This window comes from Otolemur garnettii, unplaced genomic scaffold (assembly GCF_000181295.1).
Source record: "Otolemur garnettii isolate 467f Iridium unplaced genomic scaffold, OtoGar3 scaffold00081, whole genome shotgun sequence".
Classification (NCBI taxonomy): domain Eukaryota; kingdom Metazoa; phylum Chordata; class Mammalia; order Primates; family Galagidae; genus Otolemur; species Otolemur garnettii.
This window is the reverse complement of record NW_003852476.1, coordinates 8,445,242-8,467,054: the sequence shown is the minus strand read 5'-3', so window position 1 is coordinate 8,467,054 and position 21,813 is coordinate 8,445,242. Positions and strand designations below refer to the sequence as shown.

The 21,813-nt window shown below is 40.1% G+C and overlaps 1 protein-coding gene across 1 annotated transcript in view; it reads left to right on the top strand.

Annotated features, from left to right (window-relative positions):
- Window positions 1-21,813, top strand: part of PPP2R5E (protein phosphatase 2 regulatory subunit B'epsilon) — a 187,822-nt gene that overhangs the window by 152,881 nt on the left and 13,128 nt on the right. Inside the window, exons 6-11 of the mRNA XM_003794438.3 lie at window positions 13,773-13,903; window positions 14,124-14,183; window positions 15,170-15,278; window positions 17,018-17,071; window positions 17,174-17,224; window positions 20,124-20,243. Of these exons, the coding sequence (XP_003794486.1) occupies window positions 13,773-13,903; window positions 14,124-14,183; window positions 15,170-15,278; window positions 17,018-17,071; window positions 17,174-17,224; window positions 20,124-20,243 (525 nt within the window). The remainder of the gene's footprint in view (window positions 1-13,772; window positions 13,904-14,123; window positions 14,184-15,169; window positions 15,279-17,017; window positions 17,072-17,173; window positions 17,225-20,123; window positions 20,244-21,813) is intronic.

Genomic DNA, 21,813 nt, shown 5'->3' with positions numbered 1-21,813 from the left:
GTGTAGTTCACTCTCGCTGCTCCTTCCGGGTAGCGAGGCCCCTCGCGGTGTAGTTCACTCTCGCTGCTCCTTCCGGGTAGTGAGGCCCCTCGCGGTGTAGTTCACTCTTACAGCTCCTTCCTTGCTTTTACAGCCTTTGCCTCTTTACCTGCCATCTGTTGGATCTGTTGATGAATTTGACCTTCAGACTAGGGCTAAGAAGAGTTAATGCTCACATTTCACCCCCTTATTCCACATGCCTCCTTAACTCTGTTCCCGCTCAGTGGGCCTTAACTGCCGTGAGCCAGCACGTTCTTCCCATCTCTGCACCCTGTGGTCAGGTCTTTCCCTTACCAACGTCCCAGCCTCTTGCGGTAGCACCTGGTCCCAGCGTGTTCCCGCCCTAAGCCTGGTTCTTAGGACACGGGAGCCACCGTACTTTTCCTGTTGGCAAGTCTGCATGATGTTCACCTAGTTCATTTTGTTTAGGTGAATTTCTTACTTTCTGTGGATCCTCAGTGATCTCAAAAGAGTTTTGGTGATCTCAACTTAAAACTTCTTCCTTCAGTTAGACATAATTTATCCTAGGAAATTTAAGCTTACTTCCTGTAAAAGCTAGATGTGTTTTTTACAGTCTTTTCGGACTCTGATTCCCTCATCAGTGAATACAAAAGCAAAGTAAGAATCAAGGCCTGTTGCTGTGATGTAATGGAAAGTTGGTTAACCCTGGGTTGAGTCCTGATTCCCCTCTGTACTGTAAGCATAGTTCAGGAGCTGAGGATACCAGCTGTGGGATGGGAATTAACTGCATACAAGCTCTGGCTTCTCTGTGCACTTGCAGCATGACTTTTAGCAAGATTGTACACTTGCTGCCTAAGCCTAGGTTTCCTTGTTCATGACGTGGGCAAAACAGGAGAGACCCTGTTAAGTAAAATAGGAGATACTTCCAATTGACAGCTGGTAATCCACTTAGTTAAGCTGTCAGTGTGTCTACAAAGACAGGATCCCTACCTTCACTCCTAGATAGGTACTGAAAATCTTGGGCAGATTATTAATGACCCTGAGCCTCAGGTTCATCTCTAAAATGGCAGGAAAAGTCACCTCTGTTACAACAATTCACAATAGGTAGGTTTGATATGATGTAAACTGAGATGAGAATGTCTGTTCATATCATGCGTGGGACATAATTGTTGCTCTATAAATATTAATTTTTCTTTTTACATCTTTCTTATATTATCTGCCCACATTGGTAGGGTACCTTATTTTTCTTGATTCCAATATTAATTTTAAAACCTCTGCCTTAAAAATGTATGTGAAACTTAACAATGAAATTTTGCAAAGAAGGTTGGAATAAATGTAACATATTTCCAGAGTAAGAAGGCCTGCTGCCATCATAAAGATATTAATATAATCTCCAAAATGAGTTATATGTTTAGTGTAGTTCTAGTTAAAATTTCACTCATTTTTATTTGGAATTTTCAGAGTCCACAAAATAAATGTTTGAAAAACATGACTAATGACATAGTACTTTACAGACTATTAGATAACAAAACATATTATAAAGGTACATTAATTAAAACTATATGGTGTTTAATAGGAAAATGGAACATAGTAGAGGGTTAAGTGGAGAAAAAACTTGTGAATATGCCATAAAATCCATAAGAAAATGTATCCATCAATCAATAAATAGGCATTTGTACATAAAATTGTTATAATTACTCACAAGAAGAAACGGTACAGGTGTTCTGTCAGCTCAAACACTGATCTAGCAGTTTCATGAGAAGTACTCAGATGTGTCCACAAAGATAGGTGTACAAACTATTGAGAGCATCATTGTTAATAATTATCAGAAGATTGGAAACAACTTAGAGTTTCTGAGTAGGAGGTAGTTGAGTTGTAGACATTTGTGTATGGAATATTCATCATTTAGTAAAAAGAATCTGATAGCATTACTATCTGTTTTTAAGGGAAACATGCATTTTTACAGAATAGATGAATTTTTGAGCCAATGGGAAAGGAATGTTGGTTTGTTTGTCTTAGTTTGTGTTGCTATAACAGAATACCTGAGACGAGGTAATTTATAAAGAATAGAAATGTACTTGCCGTATTTCTAGAGGTTGGGAAGTCCAAGATGAAGGCCCCGGCATCTGGTCAGCAACTCATGCAAAGCATGGAAAGACGAGAGAGTGAACTCCAAAAAGCGCTTTGTATAGTGGTGTCATTTAGTTTGCGAGAACAGAGCCCTCGTTACCTCCTCACTGTGCTGCATTAAGTTGCCGACACCTGAATTCTGGTGGACACGGTCAGACTACAGCAATCAAAATGTGGCAACAGTCTGGAAAGATATGAAATTGTTGTTAATTGTCTCGAAGGGTGTAATCTTCTCTTTCTGTTTTTTAAAAAATATTTCTCTATGACCATATGTTACAATCAGTAAGAATAGTAAAAAGATTTTAATTGCAAGTCCATTCTCATGTTATTGTCTTGCATTTTTCATAAACATCAGCTGATTTTGTGCGTTAGCCTAAGACTGTTTTTGGAGGACTCTGCCATTCTTTTATGCCCAATATCCGTAGTATCTCCTTTCTTTCGGCATTTATATATGTCCTTTTAAAGTCTGGAGCTTGAAGGAAAGCGTCCTGTGTTGCCCTAAAAGCTTTTTTCAATACCTTGAGATTTTTTTCTTCACCAGGAAGCAGTATGTATACGTTAGGAGTTAAGTGTATAGACTGGTTTGAATTTAGACTTGTCCCCTCTCCTTTTTTTTTTTAAAGAGACAGAGTCTCAGTTTATCACCGTCAGTAGAGTGCTGTGGAGTCACAGCTCACAGCAACCTCTAACTCCTGAGTTTAGGCGATTCTCTTGCCTCAGCCTCCTGAGTAGCTGGGACTACAGGTGCCTGCCACAACACCTGGCTATTTTCTGTTGCAGTTTGGCCGGGGCTGGGTTCTAACCTGCCACTCTTCGGTAGGTATATGGGGCCAGTGCCCTACTCACTGAGCCACAGGCGCTACCCATAGACCAGCCATTTGTTAGTGTGTGACCTTGGGGGAATTACATATTCTTTGCCTCAGTTTTCTCATCTGGAAAGTAAATGCAAAATAGGTACAACAGTAATTACATCGTGAGGTTGTTGAGATTTAATAACTAAACACCTGTTCAGCCAGAGCAGGAGTGAGACCCTGCATTTTGATTAATTCCTGACACGTGGGGAGTCAGTAAGTGTTAGGCTGGTTCTGTCACTCATGTTTTCATCAGGATCAGTTCTAACAAAGAACGTTTGGGACCTTGTGGTTCTTCTGAGTGTCAGCTGCTCTTACAGTGTTCCGTGCAGGCTCATGTGTCCCTGGATCCTCATCAGTTCTACTTTGCCAACTGATTTCTTCCAGTCGGTGTCGGTAGTAAATGTTTATTAGTGCCAGGAGCATATAACTTATGTGAAATAAGGGAGAGTGCATTTAAATTTTGTAGAGGACAAAATTTACATCTGGGTGTAAGGAAAGGGAGTGATGGAACTGTGGTGAGCTTGGACCTGTTTGTCAACCCACTCCTGTTAACTACAGGCCTCTAGGTAGGTAAGCGAGAAAAGTGTGTCGCTAGGTCTTCTGATTTTATCAAGAGAAGCTGGAAATCCAGATTTTTGTATGGGCCAGACAAAACAGTCTCTTCTACTGTTGTTGTTTGAGACAGAGTCTCACCTTGTTGTTCTGGGCACAGTGCCATGGCTCAATAGCTCACAGCAACCTCAAATTCCTGGGCTCAACCAATTCTTCTGCCTCAGCCTCCTAAGTAGCCGGGACTACCGCAGCAGCCACAAGGCCCAGCTATTTTTAGAGACAGGGTCTGACTCTTGCTCAGGCTGGTCTGAAACTTGTGAACTCTGGCAATCCACCCGCTTTGGCCTCCCAGAGTGATGGGATTACAGGCCTGAGCCACTGTGTCTGGCCTTGTTTTGTTTTTTATTCAAGGATCTGGAAGTGTCTTGTTTTTCATTCAAGAATAATATGACTGACTCACTTGAATTTCATAATTTTTATTAAATTTAGACTTACATAACCTTCAGCATTTTTTATGTACCCTTTTAAATGTTTATACAAGAAAGCTGTCAGATTTATCAAAGGTAGTCAATTTCATCGTGTACTGCACTTGTATCTGTGGTAATGTTGATTTTAGGTAACTTGGTAAAACACTCTGTAGCTCTATGTGTGTAGACTTGCTTTAGCTTATGCAACAGTTTTGTCTATTCTCAATAAAGTTATTTTTTAACTATGTTAGGATGGTTGGGGAAATAGTTTCTTTATGACCTTCCCTACCCTTTCTTAGACAGAAATGAATTGCCAAACCTTAAATTATTTCATCAGGTGGATTATTGTGGCAAGACTTTAGCAGCATATTTCTAAAGATTGCTTTCTGCCACTCTGCAAATCTGAAAAGCAGTCAGTGGTTGCTAAGAGACATACTATTCAAGTGTCCCCATAAACATATATACTGCTGGAGATGGCTATTTAGTAATTTGTACTTCACATTTGCAGTTATATTTAGCTGAACGGTATTGTAATTATCATGCAAATTATGCAAATTATATGTCCTTAAAAGTGACCTTTTGCTATTGTGTTTTTAAAAACTGAAGACTAATTAGACCTGACACAAACCAACCTGTTGAAAAAATTTTACGTTCTAAACTGAAATAAATTTCAAAGGCCTTGAATCTCAGCCCTAATACGAAGTACAAAATATTACTATTTTCCAAATAAGTTCCTTGAATATGCCCAAATGTTTACATTTTTCTTTCAGAACCTACAGCAAATAAGCCTTCAGAGAATTAATTTCTTCCTGGAATTCTGTCAGTCATTATCAGTTAGCAATAAGTCACTTCATCCTGTTGGTCCAGCATGTAACTCAAAGACCTTTTAGAAAAGGGCTTCACTGCTTCCAGCATCCAGAGCCAGCCTGTAACACGTGCAACTGCTCAGGGTCCTGTGCTCAGAGGGCTCCGTGCACGGTTCAGCGCTCTGCCCTTGCTGCCTTGAAGTTCTGAATACTTTCTGAACAAGCAGCACTGTGTTCACTTGGCACTGGCACCACAAAGAGCTGGTCCATCCTGCATCCCATGAGGCATCATCATTGAGCACAGCAGCTCTTCTTGAAATGCTGGACAAATTAGTTGTCTTAAAAATTTAAATCACAAGATTTTCTTGAGTCAAACAATACGGAGAGAATGCCTGAAATTAGGAGGAAAGTAACAGCATGTGGCATGGTGGAGTCGCTCATGTTTGTGTGACTTACACCTTTGAAAGTTTCATATTGCTTTTCCATTGGGATCTGGAAGTCATAATTGCCAACTTATAACATTTTGATCCCTTGCCCCCGCTGTCCTTTCTCAATGGCTGCCCATAAATATAGTCTTTCTTTCTTTTTTTTTATAGTTTTTTTTTTTTTTTTTTTAATGGGGCTGGGTTTGAACTCTCCGGCATATGGGGCCGGCACCCTACTCCTTTGAGCCACAGGTGCTGCCCTGGATGAAAACATTTAAAAACCAACTTTATTGATTATCAACTAAAAAAGGTCTTTTCTAAAATTGTTTTCTGTGGAATAGGGCAGGGCAATTACTTCTTTATTGTGGAAGGTAAATGAATTTTTTACTTGGAAGTCTTGCTTGCTCTTAAGAACTTTTAAAAATAGTTTTAATTAACAAGGTAATGTCTACTTTAAAAACTCAAATATATTTACATGATTTTTTAGTGAAAAATAGCATTCTTTTCCTCACCCTTTCCCAGTCCAGTCCCTTGGAGGAGCACACTTGAATCTTCAAGCTGTTTCCATGTATTTATTTGATATTTCCAAATAACATGCTTATACTGCTATTTCTCAATCTTTCATTTAGCTTTTATCATCTATTGACCTCTAGTGCTATAGGCATTATATATCTCCTTCTATAGCTCCCTCCTCCACCTCCAATCCTATGTCACTAAATTTAACTAAATCAAATTATAGTGTTCACATTAGTTTGATTATGTGCATATTGTTCATACCTGAGGCCTATAATCACATTTCTTATAGAGCTTTAAAATTTTTCTAGAATTAATAGTTGCCTAACTTTTTGCTGGCTGTTTTTCTGTGTATTGATTGGTCTCTGGTTCATCCCGAGGGTACCACACAGATCTTTGCAGTATGGCTCAGACCCCAGACATCAGCTGTTCTGTCTGTGGGTTTTTTTGTTTTCTTGAGGTTTTCTTCCTGGATCCCTGGTCATCCTGCTGTGACGGGCACTGGCTGTCTCCACAGGGGTCTTCCTGGGACTTCCCTTTCCACTCTTCCACCCTGTGTTTTTGCTTATTTAACTCTCTCTCATTCCATGGAATGTAGTCTTCAGATTGCGTCTTAAGAAAGGCTGTGTTGAAATAATTAAATTTGTTTTTCCACATGGTTTTCTTTTCACCCCTTTTCTATTTTTCTGTCTCTGTGTTTCTCTGATTGCCTATTATTCGTATATTAGACTTTCTGGGTTGAGCCTCTAGTTTCTTATCTTCTTTCTTTTCTATACATCTTTTATTTATCTCTCTGTCTTTTGGTTATACTTTCAGAGATAAATTGGCTCATTTTAATGTTCCCGTGCTCTGCTGAAGTACTTATTTCTTATATTTTGAATTTCCAAAGCTCTTTTTATTTTCTGAATATCCACCTGTAATAGCATTCTACTTTTGTTTCGGGGATCTGGTATGTTTATCTCTGAAAATGTTATAGTTTCTTTTTGCAGTTTCTGTACTCTTTGCCAAGTAGAGAGCGTCTGTACTTTTCCTCCACATTCCTTATAATTGTTTGTTTACATTAGAATATCTGGTGACCCTTGACTTCATAGTCATCCTTGTATATTAGTCTACCAAATATCTGCTCATAACCTGTGTATGTGCATGTGGGCGTGCATGTATGCACCTGCATATGTGTTTATATTTGCATAGAAACACTTGACAGCTGGTAACTTGTCATAAAATAAGGGCAGGAACCTTGCCATTTCATTAGAAACCCTCAGATGTAAGTGTATGTATAGATCCTTTTTCTTGACAGGGAAAAGGGATGGCAGAGGTCTTAATCCTTAAGCACCCAGAATTGTATTTAATCCATTATTTTAAATCAGTGCTTCACTTAATTGTCTCCAAGACTAGGTACTTGCTGGTTCATTTTCTCCAAAGTTAGGTTGTAAACTTTTAGTGCTCGGGACAAGGATCTGGGGAATTTTGTTACTTCTTCTAGAAACTTGGAACTGGTCTTTTTAGCTCCTCTCACACCCTTACGATCAAATTTATCTGGTGCCTTCAATTCCTAAGTCTTCCTAGGGTTCTCTAGTGTGAATCGGCCCCTTCTTGTTGGCTTTCTTCCTGCTTGCAGAGTGGAAAACATGTAGCAGGCAGGAGAAAGAGAGAACCCAAGATAAGTCCTCTGTTGTCATCCACTCTCTGTCTTTGAAAAGTTTTCAAATATGTCAGAATGTGCTTTCCAAGCCTCTCTGTTCTCTGACTTCCTTCCATGCTTATTCTTCTGCTGTCATTTTAGGGAGTATCAAGACGAGAAAGGTTCCATCTCCCTGTGTAGCTTGCTCCCTTTTTCATTCATACCCTTCTCATCTCACTGCAGTTAATTGTGAAGTTCAGAAAAGGGTTCTTTGGCTGCATCATGACGTCCATCCCTGTTTCTTCGCTTCTGGAAGCTGAAAGCCAGCATGTCGGCAGGTCTGCCTTTACTCTGTAATCTCTTGGAAACTCTCCAGCTTTTCTTTGACCACACGCTATGTTCCATCTCACTGCCTGCGGATGGCACAGTCCACCTGGGCAGTTGTGGGTCAGGTACAGGATTATATTTCTCGTAGCTTTCTTTTTTGTGGGAGTGTTTGGTGGTATAGATGACCAAGCACACTCATTCTGTTTTGGAAATTAGAGCTCATCCTACCCACCCACCCCCCTGTTTTGGCCTTTGCACTATTATACTATTTCTTTTCTTTCACATATGAAGTCTCCAAAAGTATGTTCTATAGAACGAAGGAAAAATAGTTTAATACTGCAATTCATCTTTCTCATAACACACGATACCTTTAATGTTTGTGGCTTTATAAATAAAGTTAGGTGCTTAGTAATGCATTTTCTTTGAGAGTGTAATGAAAACATTAAATAATTTTTGTTTAATTATTATGTTTTCACTAAGCTCAAGAATAACAGTATATAAGCATAACTGACTCAAGTTGAGCGAACATTACATGGTCATAAGCCTTCTCTTTTTTTTTGCAAATTATTTCTTAAACTCTGCAACACTTAAAAATAGAAACCAAATTTTAAAAAATAGAATTGAAGAGGTTAATTATTTTCATTAACAAGGAATGGGACGTGGGGGTGGTGGTGGTTAGAGATCTTATGTCATTTTGAACATGTTGTAGATAACGATATACTGAGTCTAGACTGGACCTTTTTTGCCTGTTGGAGCCACGTTCTTTCATAGATAGAATGTTTTCCTGTGAAAATGTATTTTAACTTGCTCTTTGCCTCCCCTAGTGGGCTCCAAAATTATTTAACATTCTCTATGTTCAGCAGTGAGGACAGTTTCTGGCACGTAGAAAGAACTCACTAACTCAGTTCATATTTATTTATTTTATTGCTGAATGGGCAGAGAGATGTTAACAGCAGCCTCTATTTAGACAGGCCCTTAGTAATGGCCTATACTGTTAAATCTCGTGTGAACACTCGCACTCCACTTGTAACTCCCGATTTCTTCCTGGGTCAGCCTAGATGTCATCACCTCCTCTAGAAGACTTTCCCAATCACTCCACTTCTTCCAGAAAGAGTAGATATGTCAGTGGTGCGTTCATACAGCATTCTGAACCACGTAGCTTGGTGTCTTTTCCCCCTTAGAATCAGCTCTAAGAAAGCAGAGATTGTCTTGCTTATCATTCTATCCCTGGCTCCTTGCCCACTTGTTAGCTCTATTTAATAGGCACACAGTAAATATTTACTTCAAATACTCATTGTATGGATGAATGGCATTGTACAGCCAAAACGTACGTCCTGTTTCATTCCCTGTTTTGAAGATGATTTTTCAGTTTATACTTCCTGCCATTTTTGAAGGGCTAGTTTTTTGCCCATAACTCAGCTTCCATTCAAAGAAAAGCCTTCCCAAAAAGCACATTTGATTGTTGTTGTCCAGTGAGCCCTTCTCTTGTTAGTCTCAGCCTTGGGTCTGAACCACCAGAAGCCAAGCGTGTATACGTCTTGATAGCTTTTGACGACAATGGCTGTCTGCTCTTATGGTGCGCTCTGGAAGTGTGGTGCCGTAAAGATTGGAACTCCAAGTTCTGCATTATTGCAATAATGATGAATATAAAAACAGAGTAAAATTCAAACCAGTCTACCAAGTTTGTTTTCCATCCAGAGGAACTTGCCCACTGTCATTTTTAAAAAGATAGCAGATTTATTGGGTTATAATTCACATACCCCAAATTCATTCTTTCCAAGTTCCTAGTCTGTGTTTTAAAGTATATTTACAGAATTTTACAGCCATCACCACAGTGTCACTGCAGGTCATTGTTATCATCCTCCAGAGAAACCCAGACCTCTTCTCCCCAGTCTGTTTTCTGTCTCTGTGGATTTGCCTATTCTGGATATTTCATATAAATAGAATTTTTAAAAAATTATTTCTTATAGCATAACTGTGTACATTAATGCAATCATGGGGTACAGTGTGCTGTTTTCATATACATTTTGAAATACTCTCATCAAACTGGTTAACATAACCTTCATGTCATTTTCTTAGTTATTGAGTTAAAACGTTCATACTCTGCTTTTAGAAAGATTCACTTGTACCCTTGTAAGATAAACCATAGAGGTGACCCACCAATCTCTCTCCCTCTCCCCATCCACCCCCCTCACCTCCCCCTCCCACCCCTTTCCCATATTCTAAGGCTATAATTAGGTTATGACATTCCTATAAAAGCTATGAATTAGTTTCAAAGTAGGGCTGTGTACATTGGATACTTTTTCTTCCATTCTTGAGATATTTTGCTAAGAAGAGCATTTTCCAATTCCATCCATATAAGCATGAAGGAGGTAAAGTCTCCGTCCTCATATAAATAGAATTTTACCTTATGTGGCCTTGTTTGTTTGGTTTCTTTTACTCATCATATTTGAAAAGTTCATTCATTTTGTAACATGGATCACGACTCATTTCTTTTAATGGGTGAATAGTATTCCATTATATCACATTTTGTTTATCCATTTATCAGGTGATGGACATTTGGATTATTTCAGTTTTTGACTATTATGAACATTGCTACTATTGAACATTTGTGTAAAAATTTTTGTACAGATAATGTGTTTTCAATTCTGTTTGGTATATACCTGGGAGTTGCTTTGCTTGGTTGTAGAATATCTCTTTGGAGGATGTTTCCTTTGAGGAACCACCAACCTGTTTTCCAAAGTAGTTGAACCATTTTACATTCTTACCAACAGGAGATGAGGCTTCCAGTTTCTTTACACCCTTGCCAACACTTGTCATTATTCCTCTTTTTGATTATAGCTGTTCAACGAATTGGTATCTCACTTCTGTTTGGATTTACATTTCTGTAATAATCAATGAAATTTGGGTACTTTTCAGCTGGGCAAGATGGCTCATGCCTGTAATCTTAGTACTCTGGGAGGCCGAGGCGGGTGGATAGCTTGAGCTCACGAGTTCAAGACCAGCCTGAGCAAAAGCAAGACCCTGTCTCTATTAAAAATAGAAAAACTAAGGCAAGAGGATTGCCTTGAGCCCAAGAGTTTGATGCTGCTGTGAGCTATGACGCCATAGCACTTTACTCAGGGCAATAGCTTGAGACTCTGGGACTATTTTTTTGAGACTCAAAAAAAAAAAAAAAAAGAAAGAAAGAAAAAAGAAATTGAGCACTTTTTTCATGTGTTTATTGGCCATTTGTATACATTCCCCTAAATTTACCTATCAATAGTCTCCTGTGGGTGGGAAGCCTTACTGATAGTTGATTAACACATATTTTATATGTGATATGCCAAGGGCATCCCAAAACGTATACACATTTTAAGAAAAGAAAAATTTATTTATAAAGTTGTAGTACTCAAGTCATGTTTGATTTCTGCAATTACAAGAGGTACTCAAAGGTGTCTTATAGTCATCTTTTGTTATTGGTATAAATTATTACAATTTTAATACAGTTTTTTCCTTTCTTAAAATGTGTATACATTTTTGGGCACATTGTATATTATATACTATATTCTTCCCATTAAAATAAGATAGAATTAAATGTTATTAAGAAAATCATAAAGAAGAGAAAGTATATTTACTATTCACTGAGTGGAAGGGGATCATCATGGAGGTCTTCATCTGCGTCAGCTTCCTGCTGTGCAGGATGGGGGCGGGGAGAGGAAGGGCTGATCTTGCTGTCTCAGGAATGGCAGAGGCCGAAGGAAATTCATGTATAAGTGGACCTATTTCTAAGTTGGTCAAGGGTCTGTATTGTCTCCTCTTCTGTGTCTTTTCACTTTCTTGAAGGTTTTTAATTTTCACAATGTTGACTTTATCTGTCTCTTCTTTTGTTATGATTTGGTGTCATGTCCAAAAAACCATCCCCTAATCTAGGGTTATAAAGACTTATTCTTATGCTTTCTTCTAATTGTTTTACTCTGCCCATAGGTTGACTATCCATCTTGAGTTAATTTGAGTGTCTGGTGTGAGTTAGGAGTCCAACTTTATTCTTTTGGATTGCAGATACCCAGTTGTTATGGCACCAATTGTTGAAAAGACTGTTCTTTCCCCATTAAAATGTAATGATGTTCTTTGTTGAAAATCAGTTGGTGTGGCTCGGCACCTGTGGCTCCAGTGGCTAAGGCGCCAGCCACATACACCTAAGGTGGCGGATTCGAATCCAGCTCGGGCCCGCCAAACAATGACGGCTGCAACCAAAAAATAGACGGGCATTGTGGCGGGCGCCTGTGGTCCCAGCTACTTGGGAGGCTGAGGCAGAAGACTCTCTTGAGCCCAGGAGCTGGAGGTTGCTGTGAGCTGTGATGCTACAGCACTCTACCCTGGGTGATAGCTTGAGGCTCTGTCTCAAAAAAAAAAAAAAAAAGAAAAGAAAAGAAAATCAGTTGGCGTAAATATAAGGGTTTGTTTATTTGAATTCTATTCTTTTTTTCTTTTTGGAATTCTGTTCCTTTGGTCTGTGTGTTTGTCCTTATGCCAGTACCATGTGGTCTTGACCTCTGTGGCTGTGGCTTTGTAATGCTAAGTGTTAAAGTGGAGAAGTGTGAGTCTCCCAACTTTGTTCTTTTATTCCCAAAATTATTTTGACTCTTCTGGGTTTCTTGTATTTCCATGTAAATTTTAGGATCAACTTGTCAATTTCTGCAAAAGCAAAGCAGGAATTTTTTATTGTGGGAATTGAGTGGGTCTCTTGGCCTGTTCCCGCTTTTGGATCTCTCTCATTACGAGTACATAGACGTGATGTTATCTGGATTCTGTTCTTAACTTTACACTTGATTTGGAACTTAAAAATGTTATTCATGGACTGTGGTGGCTCACACCTATAATCCTAGAACTCTGGGAGACCAAAATAGGAGGATCACTTGAGTTCAGGTGATCCTAAGTTCAAGTCCAGCCTAAGCAAAATGAGACCCCATCTCTACCAAAAGTAGAAAAATTAGCCAGGTGTTGTGGTGTGCACTTGTAGTCACAGCTATTTGGAAGGTTGAGACAGAAGGATACCTTGAGTCCAGGAGTGTGAAGTTGCTGTGAGCTAGGCTGACACCATGACACTCCAGACTGGTCAACAGAGTGAGACTCTGTCTCAAAAAATAAAAATAAAAAAATAAATAATCCATCTTTGTTAAAAAAAAAAATTGGCTATCCGTGTATAACATGCACCCAGAAATAGTAAATGTTCACCTCAGTGAATTTTTTTTTTTTTTTTTGTAGAGACAGAGTCTTACTTTATCGCCCTTGGTAGAGGGCCGTGGCATCACACAGCTCACAGCAATCTCCAGCTGCTGGGCTTAGGCGATTCTCTTGCCTGAGCCTCCCAAGTAGCTGAAACTACAGGTGCCAGCCACATCACCCGGCTATTTTTTTGTTGCAGTTTGGCCAGGGCCGGATTCGAAGCTGCCACCCTCGGTTTACTGGTGCCCTACCCACTGAGCCACAGGCGCCACCCCACCTCAGTGAATACAGAATGAAGTATACCTATATAACAAGAATCCAGACCTAAAAGGGGAACATTGCTAGTACCACTGGAAACTTTTTGGTGTTTGCTTGATTGTTTCACTTATCTGTATGTTCTGGTAGAGCTGAAGGCTTATCTTAACTGTGTATTTGGAATATAAGCTCAGTAGCTTCGTACAGTGAGTGAATTCGTGGACTTTTGGTCCCAAGTTGGGATCTAATTCTACCACATACTGTGAGGCCATGGGCAAGTTACTAACCCTTTTTGTGCCCTATTTTCTTCATCTGAAAAATGGGAATAAAACTACAGGGAGGATTAATATATGTAGATAGCTGAGAAAATTGCCTGATGATCCTAGTAAGTGCTGCCTGTGTGTTAGCTGCTATTATTATTTGTATTATTATTGTTACTGTCATTTATTTCTTCCCTAGAACGTAAGCCCCTGACCTGACTTATCACTACATTCTAAAGGAATATACTCAGTAACTTCTTTAGGAAGGAAGGAAGGGGTATTCCGTATGAGGATAGAATCACCACATCCTTTGCTGAAGCTGCCTCTGACAATACTGTATTTCATTTACTGCAGCTTCTGGAGCTATTTGACAGTGAAGACCCTCGGGAACGGGACTACTTAAAAACAGTCTTACACAGAATTTATGGCAAGTTTCTTGGTCTTAGAGCATTTATCCGAAAACAGATTAACAATATTTTTCTAAGGTAAGTGGAGGGTGGGGGGTAGAATAAGAAGCAGCAACGTTGGTGTTTTTGTAGAAGTATTAAATAAACCTCAAATATGTGAACATCTTGTACTGATTTCTTTCTCTCCCTTCTTCCCCATACCATCTTCTTTTTTCTTACTCTATTCTTTTCTCTTTTTTATTTTTCTTCCTTTTTTCTGTTCTTTTCTCCTCTGTTCTGTTCTCTTCTCTTTTTTAAGGTTTGTTTATGAAACAGAACACTTCAATGGTGTAGCTGAACTGCTGGAAATATTAGGAAGGTAAGCACTTTTTACCTCCCAGCTGACCTCAGGTGATGATCATCTGAAAATGAGGCTCAGGCAGCAGGGGGCGCACCGCCCCAGACCTCTTGCTGTCTGTCCGGTAGCCACTCTGGCCTGTGCTTATTAGCATGTGCCCCAACAACTCCATGAGACGCCGTTTCCTGTTCCCTTTGTTCCACAATTATGTGTTGTTATTTCCACTGGAATAACTGAAGAGCTAACAGTTCATTCGTTACTACAGAGATAACATCTGATTGCAGTCAGACCAGTTACTCCAAAGTGTCTTATTTTCATTAGTTTCTAGGCTGTCTGTCCTTTGCCATATCTGTTGAAAGCAAGTTTGTAATAAGTTGGAAAGATTGCCCTTTTCAAAGACACTGTGTACCCAGGGGTAGCTCAGCTGCTGCCTGGAGTAGTGGAAGGGCTTGGAAAGACATAGCTGTTGTGAAGTTTCTACACACACCAGGGAGGCGAATACAGCCAGGCAGTGCAGTGACTTGGTCTCGTCTCGTGAGGAGACACAGAAGGCGGAGTCAGCCTTCTCCCAGTGACTTCCCTGGCCTGGGTGGAGATTTCAGACTTGAGAAGGCCTGATGTCTAGAAAGGGGAGAGTCATTTAAAGAGAAAGTGAACAAGGCAGGTGATTATTTAAAGAGGGAAAAGGAAGGGAAAATAAAGGAGTTTGACAACAAGCTTTTGGGAAGCATCCAGCTAATTTTGAGAGCACAGGACCCTCTATTGGGTGGGTGATCATAAGCAAATTTTCTTCTTCCTTTAATTTCTTCATCCTTAAATGTATTTTTTGAAGTGACTAAGAAATCTTGGATGTCACTGGAATGGGTATTAGGTTGTTCTTTACAAATATAAATTGATTACTTTTAACTAATCTCACAAGAACAGTGTCTTCACTGGGATATAAGCCCCTGGTCTGATTTAGCTTGTTGTGGTAACATAGCTAATTTGTGTCTCTTTCTTTTTCCTAGTATTATCAATGGCTTTGCTTTACCTCTTAAGGCAGAACACAAACAGTTTCTGGTGAAAGTGTTGATCCCTTTACACACTGTCAGGAGCTTATCACTCTTCCACGCCCAGGTAGGATTCTGTGCAACTGTGTTCCGAAGCAAAAGGTTGTTGTATTATTGTATCTTTGATGTTGGTGTTTCCTTAATTTCTAAAAAAACAAAAAGAGAGAGACTTGTTACAGTTTAAAATGCTTGGTTTGGCACCTATAGCTCAAGTGGCTAAGGCATCAGCCACATGCACCAGAGCTGGCCGGTTTGAACCCAGCGTGGGCCTGCCAAACAACAATGACAACTACAACCAAAAAATAACTGGATGTTGTGGCGGGTGCCTGTAGTCCCTGCTACTTGGGAGGCTGAGGCAAGAGAATCACATAAGCCCAGGAGTTGGAGGTTGCTGTGAGCTGTGATGCTACAGCACTCTACCCAGGGCAGCAGCTTAAGGCTCTGTCTCCAAAAAAAATAAAAATAAAATAAAATAAAATGCTCCCTGAGGAAAATACATATCAGTGTGTATATTTTCTTCTATGCATAGTAGAATCATGGGAATATTTTAAAAGTAGGAGAAGCCTTTGTTTGGTCATCTCATTCTACAAAGAACTTAGATGACACAATTATATAGCGTACATGTTGCGTGTCATGTGTGTCAAACAGAGGTCTTTGGCACATGTAAGCATTTTTTAATGTCCCTGAGGATTTTGTCCTGCATTAGCAAATCAGCTGCCCTTTAACCCCCTTCTGGTTCATTCACCATTTTCTCATGTTCTACACACAGATACTCTCACAAGTAAAGACATTGATTGGTATTTTCACACCCTTTTTTAAGCCTTCATTACTTTAAAAAGCATACTGTCTTGTCCCCACGCAAATTCTCATGCTGACGCTGCCTTGCCTGGTGAGCATGTCACCAGAGGGTAGGTAAGCGATCCAGTGTGTTTTCAGTTTTAGAATTTCAAACCTCTGACTTCCCACTCTCTCACGGGAATATTTTGAGTTTGCTCAAAAATGTAATACATTTTTCTAAGCAGTATTCTTTTTTAGATGTGAAATTCTGTATTTTGAGGAAAAATTAATCCATATGTTTCTAATGTAGAACACTTCCAAAATGTCTTGTGAAGGTACTGTTCTTGTCCAAGAAGCTTTACAAACCCTCTACAAATCTTGCCTTTAGTTTTTGAAATGGGATATCATATTCTGTGATTATTTAAAAGAATTCTCACTTTGATAGTTAAATCAGATTAGCGCTCCTTCTACATCTCTCCAGGTTGTAGCCGGCAGCCTCAACCTTTTATCTCTTCATAAACTGCTGTATTTGGCATGCCCGCCATTTCAGGGAGTCAGCAAGACTTTTAGTAAATGCTTATTTCCTATGGGGGACTATTCTGGAACAGTAAAGCCCACTGCTGTCAATGGCAGCAGAAAGAAAAAGGAAGCCCACGCGATGTGGCCTAAACCACGCATGATGAGACACTTTCCCAGCTCACTGGACGTGACAGGCACCTCTGCTCCACGTTAGCTGGGGACCTTGTGTACTCTTCTTAAAAAACTCCCCTGGAGTTTCATAAATGTCAATTTATGGCTCGAAAAAGTTTTTATTTCACGTTTTATATATATATATATATACACACACATATATATTTAAATAAATAAATATATATACATATATATTTAAATAAATAAATATATATATGAATTGAATGTAAAGTTATTAAAGCCGGTCTGGAAACTTTTTAGGACATGCTAATAAAACACCTTTGAGCTCTTCCTATACAGAATTGAAATTTTTGTCTTTCAATTTTTTCATTTCTTCAGCTGGCATATTGTATAGTACAGTTTCTGGAGAAAGATCCTTCACTCACAGAACCAGTAAGTATTTATTTTTAATTTCAAAAAACTTCAGAAAAACCACCTCTCCTAAAAGTGTATATGAAAAACTAAATGCCATTTCTTTTTTCCTTTTCATTTTAGGTTATTAGGGGGTTAATGAAATTTTGGCCTAAAACATGTAGTCAAAAAGAGGTAAGTACTGAATGTCAGAGAGTGTTACCAGCTTACTAAATACTTTGTGGAGGCCAGACATGGGGCTGAGCATGTAGTATAAGATACACCGTCTCGTCCAAACCTCACTGTAGCTCTATCAGGGCTATACATATTTTTGTTTTACTAATTATGAAACTGCAGAAAGCCTAAGTAGCCTGCCCAAGAACACTAACTAAGAACAGGTGATTGGGCCAGACCCTGCCTCCCTGACTTCTGCACACTGGGGTGTTGTTTTTTGTTTTGTTTTGTTTTGTTTTTGTTTTTGAGACAAAGTCTCACTTTGTCACCCTCAGCAGAGCGCTGTGGTGTCACAGCTCACAGCAACCTCAAACTTTTTGGCTCAAGCGATTCTTTTGCCTCAGCCTCCCAAATAGCTAGGACTATAGGTGCCCATCACAACACCCAGTTATCTCTTTTTTAGAGATGAGGCTCTTGTTCAGGCTGGTCTCAAACCTGTGAGCTCAGGCAGTCCAGCCTCCGAGAGTGCTAGGATTACAGGCATGAGCCACCAGACCCGGCTGCACACTGAGTTTTAATTCATGATGTCTCTGAGCTTCAGGTCAGTCCAGCTCAGGGCCCCATCACGTGTCCAGTTGTCTAACTCTGTTGATGTCACTCTCCTAGTGACTTACTTCATAGTATGGAGATTTTTCTGTCACTTTTGATAGATAAGGCAGCCTGCCCAAATACCCACTTTAAAGCATAGCATAGATGGAATCTCAATGGTCTTAAAATTTATGACAGGCCTTTAATTTCAGCCATTCACAAGTGACATTGGGAAGGTCAGACCCACGATCATTTGTATCTTGTGAGACATGTGTAGTGCTGGGTAAGGTTGTTACAGCGGAGGGAGTAAGTATCTTAGCTTGGAGGTGAACTTGACTGGACACCAGACCTGCAGCACTCTTCTAGAAGGTTAGAAACTGTGGAAAATAGTCCAGAAAAAAGGTCAGCTTTTAGTTTTATGTTCTGGTAGAATCTTGGGAGAACCTCTTACATATTTTAGCTGATGGAAAGGGTCTACTGTATTTTACTTTTAGCAGAAACATCCTTCTCAAATTAACTTTATTTCTCCAAACCCTATTTTATACAAATGCAGAAGATCATCTAATTTCTTAATACCTATTAGATAAAATTAAATTAGGGATTGCAACCCATATGCATCTCAAGATAAGAAAGCATGGCTATTTTTCATACTTCAATTGCATACCTAATTTTTTTCCAAGGTAATTATTTTTTCATGGCTGAATAAGTACATTAGTTTTCATTTCTCCATCATTTTTCCATTATATTTAAAACAATTGACTTGGGCTTGGCTCCTGTAGCTCAAGTGGCTAAGGCACCAGCCACATACACCGGAGCTGGCGGGTTTGAATTCAACCTAAGGCTCGCCAAACAACAACGATGGCTGCAACCAAAAAATAGCTGGGCGTTGTGGCGGACACCTATAGTCCCAGCTACTTGGGAGGTAGAGGCAGGAGAATCACTTGAGCCTAGGAGTTGGAGGTTGCTGTGAGCTGTGATGCCACAGCACTCTACCCAGGATGACAGCTTAAGGCTCTGTCTCAACAACAACAACAAAAAACAAAGAGCAATTGACTTGCACTATTGATTTGATGTTCCCTGTTGTGATCTAAAAGCTCTGTTTCTCAAGGCACACAAGATTCACTGTGCCCTGTAGAGAGTAATTGGGTTTGTGTGTAAGCATGGAGAATGGGTCAGCATGAGGTATTGGCTTTAAAATCAAGCCTACATGTGGCTGAATCTGCTATTTTGTGTTTTTTAAGACTTTATCTGGCCCAGGCACAGTAGCTTACACCTGTAATCTTAACACTCCGGGAGGCTGAGGCAGGAGGATCACTTGAGCTCAGGAGTTCAAGACTAGCCAGGGCAAGAGACCCCATCTATAAGAGAGCACAGTGGTGCTATTTCTTGGATGGTGGTGAGGACGGTAGATCCCACCTGCAGCATAGGCATCATGCCTGCCTGCAGGCAGTGCTGGATATATGTGGCTCTCTACAGCGATGGGCAATTCTGGGCTTTCCTCAGTAGCTGTGACTGAAGACCAGCCACGTGCGGGGCCCAGTGGTTGACCTGAGTGTATGGGATCAAAGTGGTGAGCCAGGAAAGGGGGCCTGGACAAGTCAGGAATTTGAGACCAGCCTAAGCAAGAGCGAGATGCTGTCTCTACTAAAAATAGAAAAACTAGCTAAGTGTTGTGGCAGGCATCTGTCATCCCAGCTACTGAGGAGGCTGAGGCAAGAGGATCGTTTGAGCCCAACAGCTGGAGGTTGCTGCGAGCTATGACATTAGGGCTCTCAACCCAGAGCAACAGAGTGACACACTGTCTCAAAACAAAACAAAACAAAAAAGCTCACCAAAGACTCAATCTGTTCTGCGCATCTGAGAGGAGCACATAGCTCACCGTCAGGGCTGTAACTGTCTGGCAAATGACTGCGTTTGGGCTTCTGCCTCTTTGTGCAGGAAGGCCTGCCTCCTATTATTTTTACAGAAGCTTTGAGGGGAGATAGCTGAGTTGGAAGCAGCAGAGAGGAGAGCCCCGTGGGGATAGGAGTGATTCCCGGAGCCCAGTACAGAGTGTAATATACGTACATAGTGAGTAGAGGAGTTTTTCCAAGCAAGAATTATATATTCAGTGCTGTGGGGCACTTGCTTTTAAGAAATACTCTATGGTGAATTACTTGTGAAATAAACATATCACGTGGAATAATGCCTGGTTCATTTATATTTGATTTTATTTGTAAATTTTTCTTAAAATAGTACAAACTTAAAATGAACTAAATGTCATTAATCTTTGTGGTTCATATGGATTTTTAATAGAAAGCCTCACATTTTGTTTTTTTACTTGTACTTATAGGTCATGTTCCTTGGGGAGCTGGAAGAAATATTGGATGTGATTGAACCTTCACAATTTGTTAAAATTCAAGAACCTTTGTTTAAACAAATTGCCAAGTGTGTGTCTAGCCCCCATTTTCAGGTTAGTAGTAAAAAGAACATGAGCCAGAGTGGCCTTTACAGTGTGAATTATTTTGGCTAAACTTCATTTGTGTTGAAAGAAATGTTTGTTTGCTTTTTTCTCCCATGAAGATAATAATTTTAGTTGTAGTGACCTTTGTCTTGAGCACATGCCACGCAGGAGGGACTGTCATGGTGTTTTTTTGTCCAGTAATTTTAATTCTCACAATATCCTGCTAGGAGGGCTTGTGTGTTTTACATATCGAAAGATGTGAACACCCAAGCTCAAAAGTGTTAAAAAAGTGTTCTGGGTAAGCTGCAGAATAAGTGGGCTGGGAGGGTTTCTACAGTGTGTAAGAGAGAATGCTAAATCATGCCCCCGAGGAGAGAGAGAACCCTCAGATTCCATACTGTGCGAGGTGCTTTACATACATTGATTATAAACTTTTCTGTGTCTTCTGATGGGGGAAAAATGAGGCTCAGAGAATGTTTTTGCTCAGGGTCCAAGTTCATAGGGAGTGGAGTCTAATTCGGACCTTAGGTACAGTTTCTTCTTCCAGTGGCACTGCCCTGCCTCCCCATGGCCACTCGGGGAACACAGGGAAGGTGAACCTGGGCAACGGACTCTTTTCTTGGAGTCGTCGCTGCAGTGCTGTGGACTCTGCCAGGAGGAAAGAAGGTTACAGGATGGAACACACTTTAGATTTTGTCTGCTGGCCTCTCACTGAAGGTCGTATCATGAACCTGAGAACTGAGTCTTTAAATGTTGCCTGCCGATTTGAAGAGGCTGTTCAGGTTGTAGTTCTTAACACAGAGCCACATCTTTGATGGTGGACTTTTTCCTTAAGTTGTCATTATCTTTCATAGTTAGAAATACTGGTTGCTGTTGTTTCAGTTTTGGACCTAAACGCATGTTAGTATGTTAAAGCAGTGATCTTATAACAATCTGGTAGTCATACCACGGAACAAAATAGAAGCCTTGAAACCAGGAATGTAGAAACTATTACATGAAGTGTTCAGATAATGTAACACATGTAGCAGATAAAAATTAGACTTGTAATTGGATGTAGGAAAATCCTAGGTTCCTTGTCACTTGAGCCCAAGAGTTTGAGGTTGCTGTGAGCTGTGATGCCACAGCGCTCCCCTCACGGCAACAGAGTGAGTCTCTATCTAAAAGGAAAAAAAAACCCACACCTGTAATCCTAGCACTCTGGGAGGCTGAGGCAGGTGGATTGCTTGAGCTCAGGAGTTGAGACCAGCCTTAGCAAGAATGAGACCTCATCCCTCAAAATAGCTAGGCATTGCAGAGGGCACCTATAGTCCCAGCTACTCAGGAGGCTGAGGCAAGAGGACCACCTGAGCACAAGAGTCGGAGATTGCTGTGAGCTGTGATACCACGGCACTGTACCAAGGGTGACAAAGTGAGACTCTGTCTCAAAAAAAAAAAGAAAAGGAAGGAAAAGAAAGGAGATGTAGAAGATGGTTAATATGATTGGGGAAATAGCATGGTAGGTGGACAGATGGTAAACGTGTTTGTATCTTGGGAGCTATATTGGAAAAATCTGGAATCAGGTGACATAGACAGAGTTATG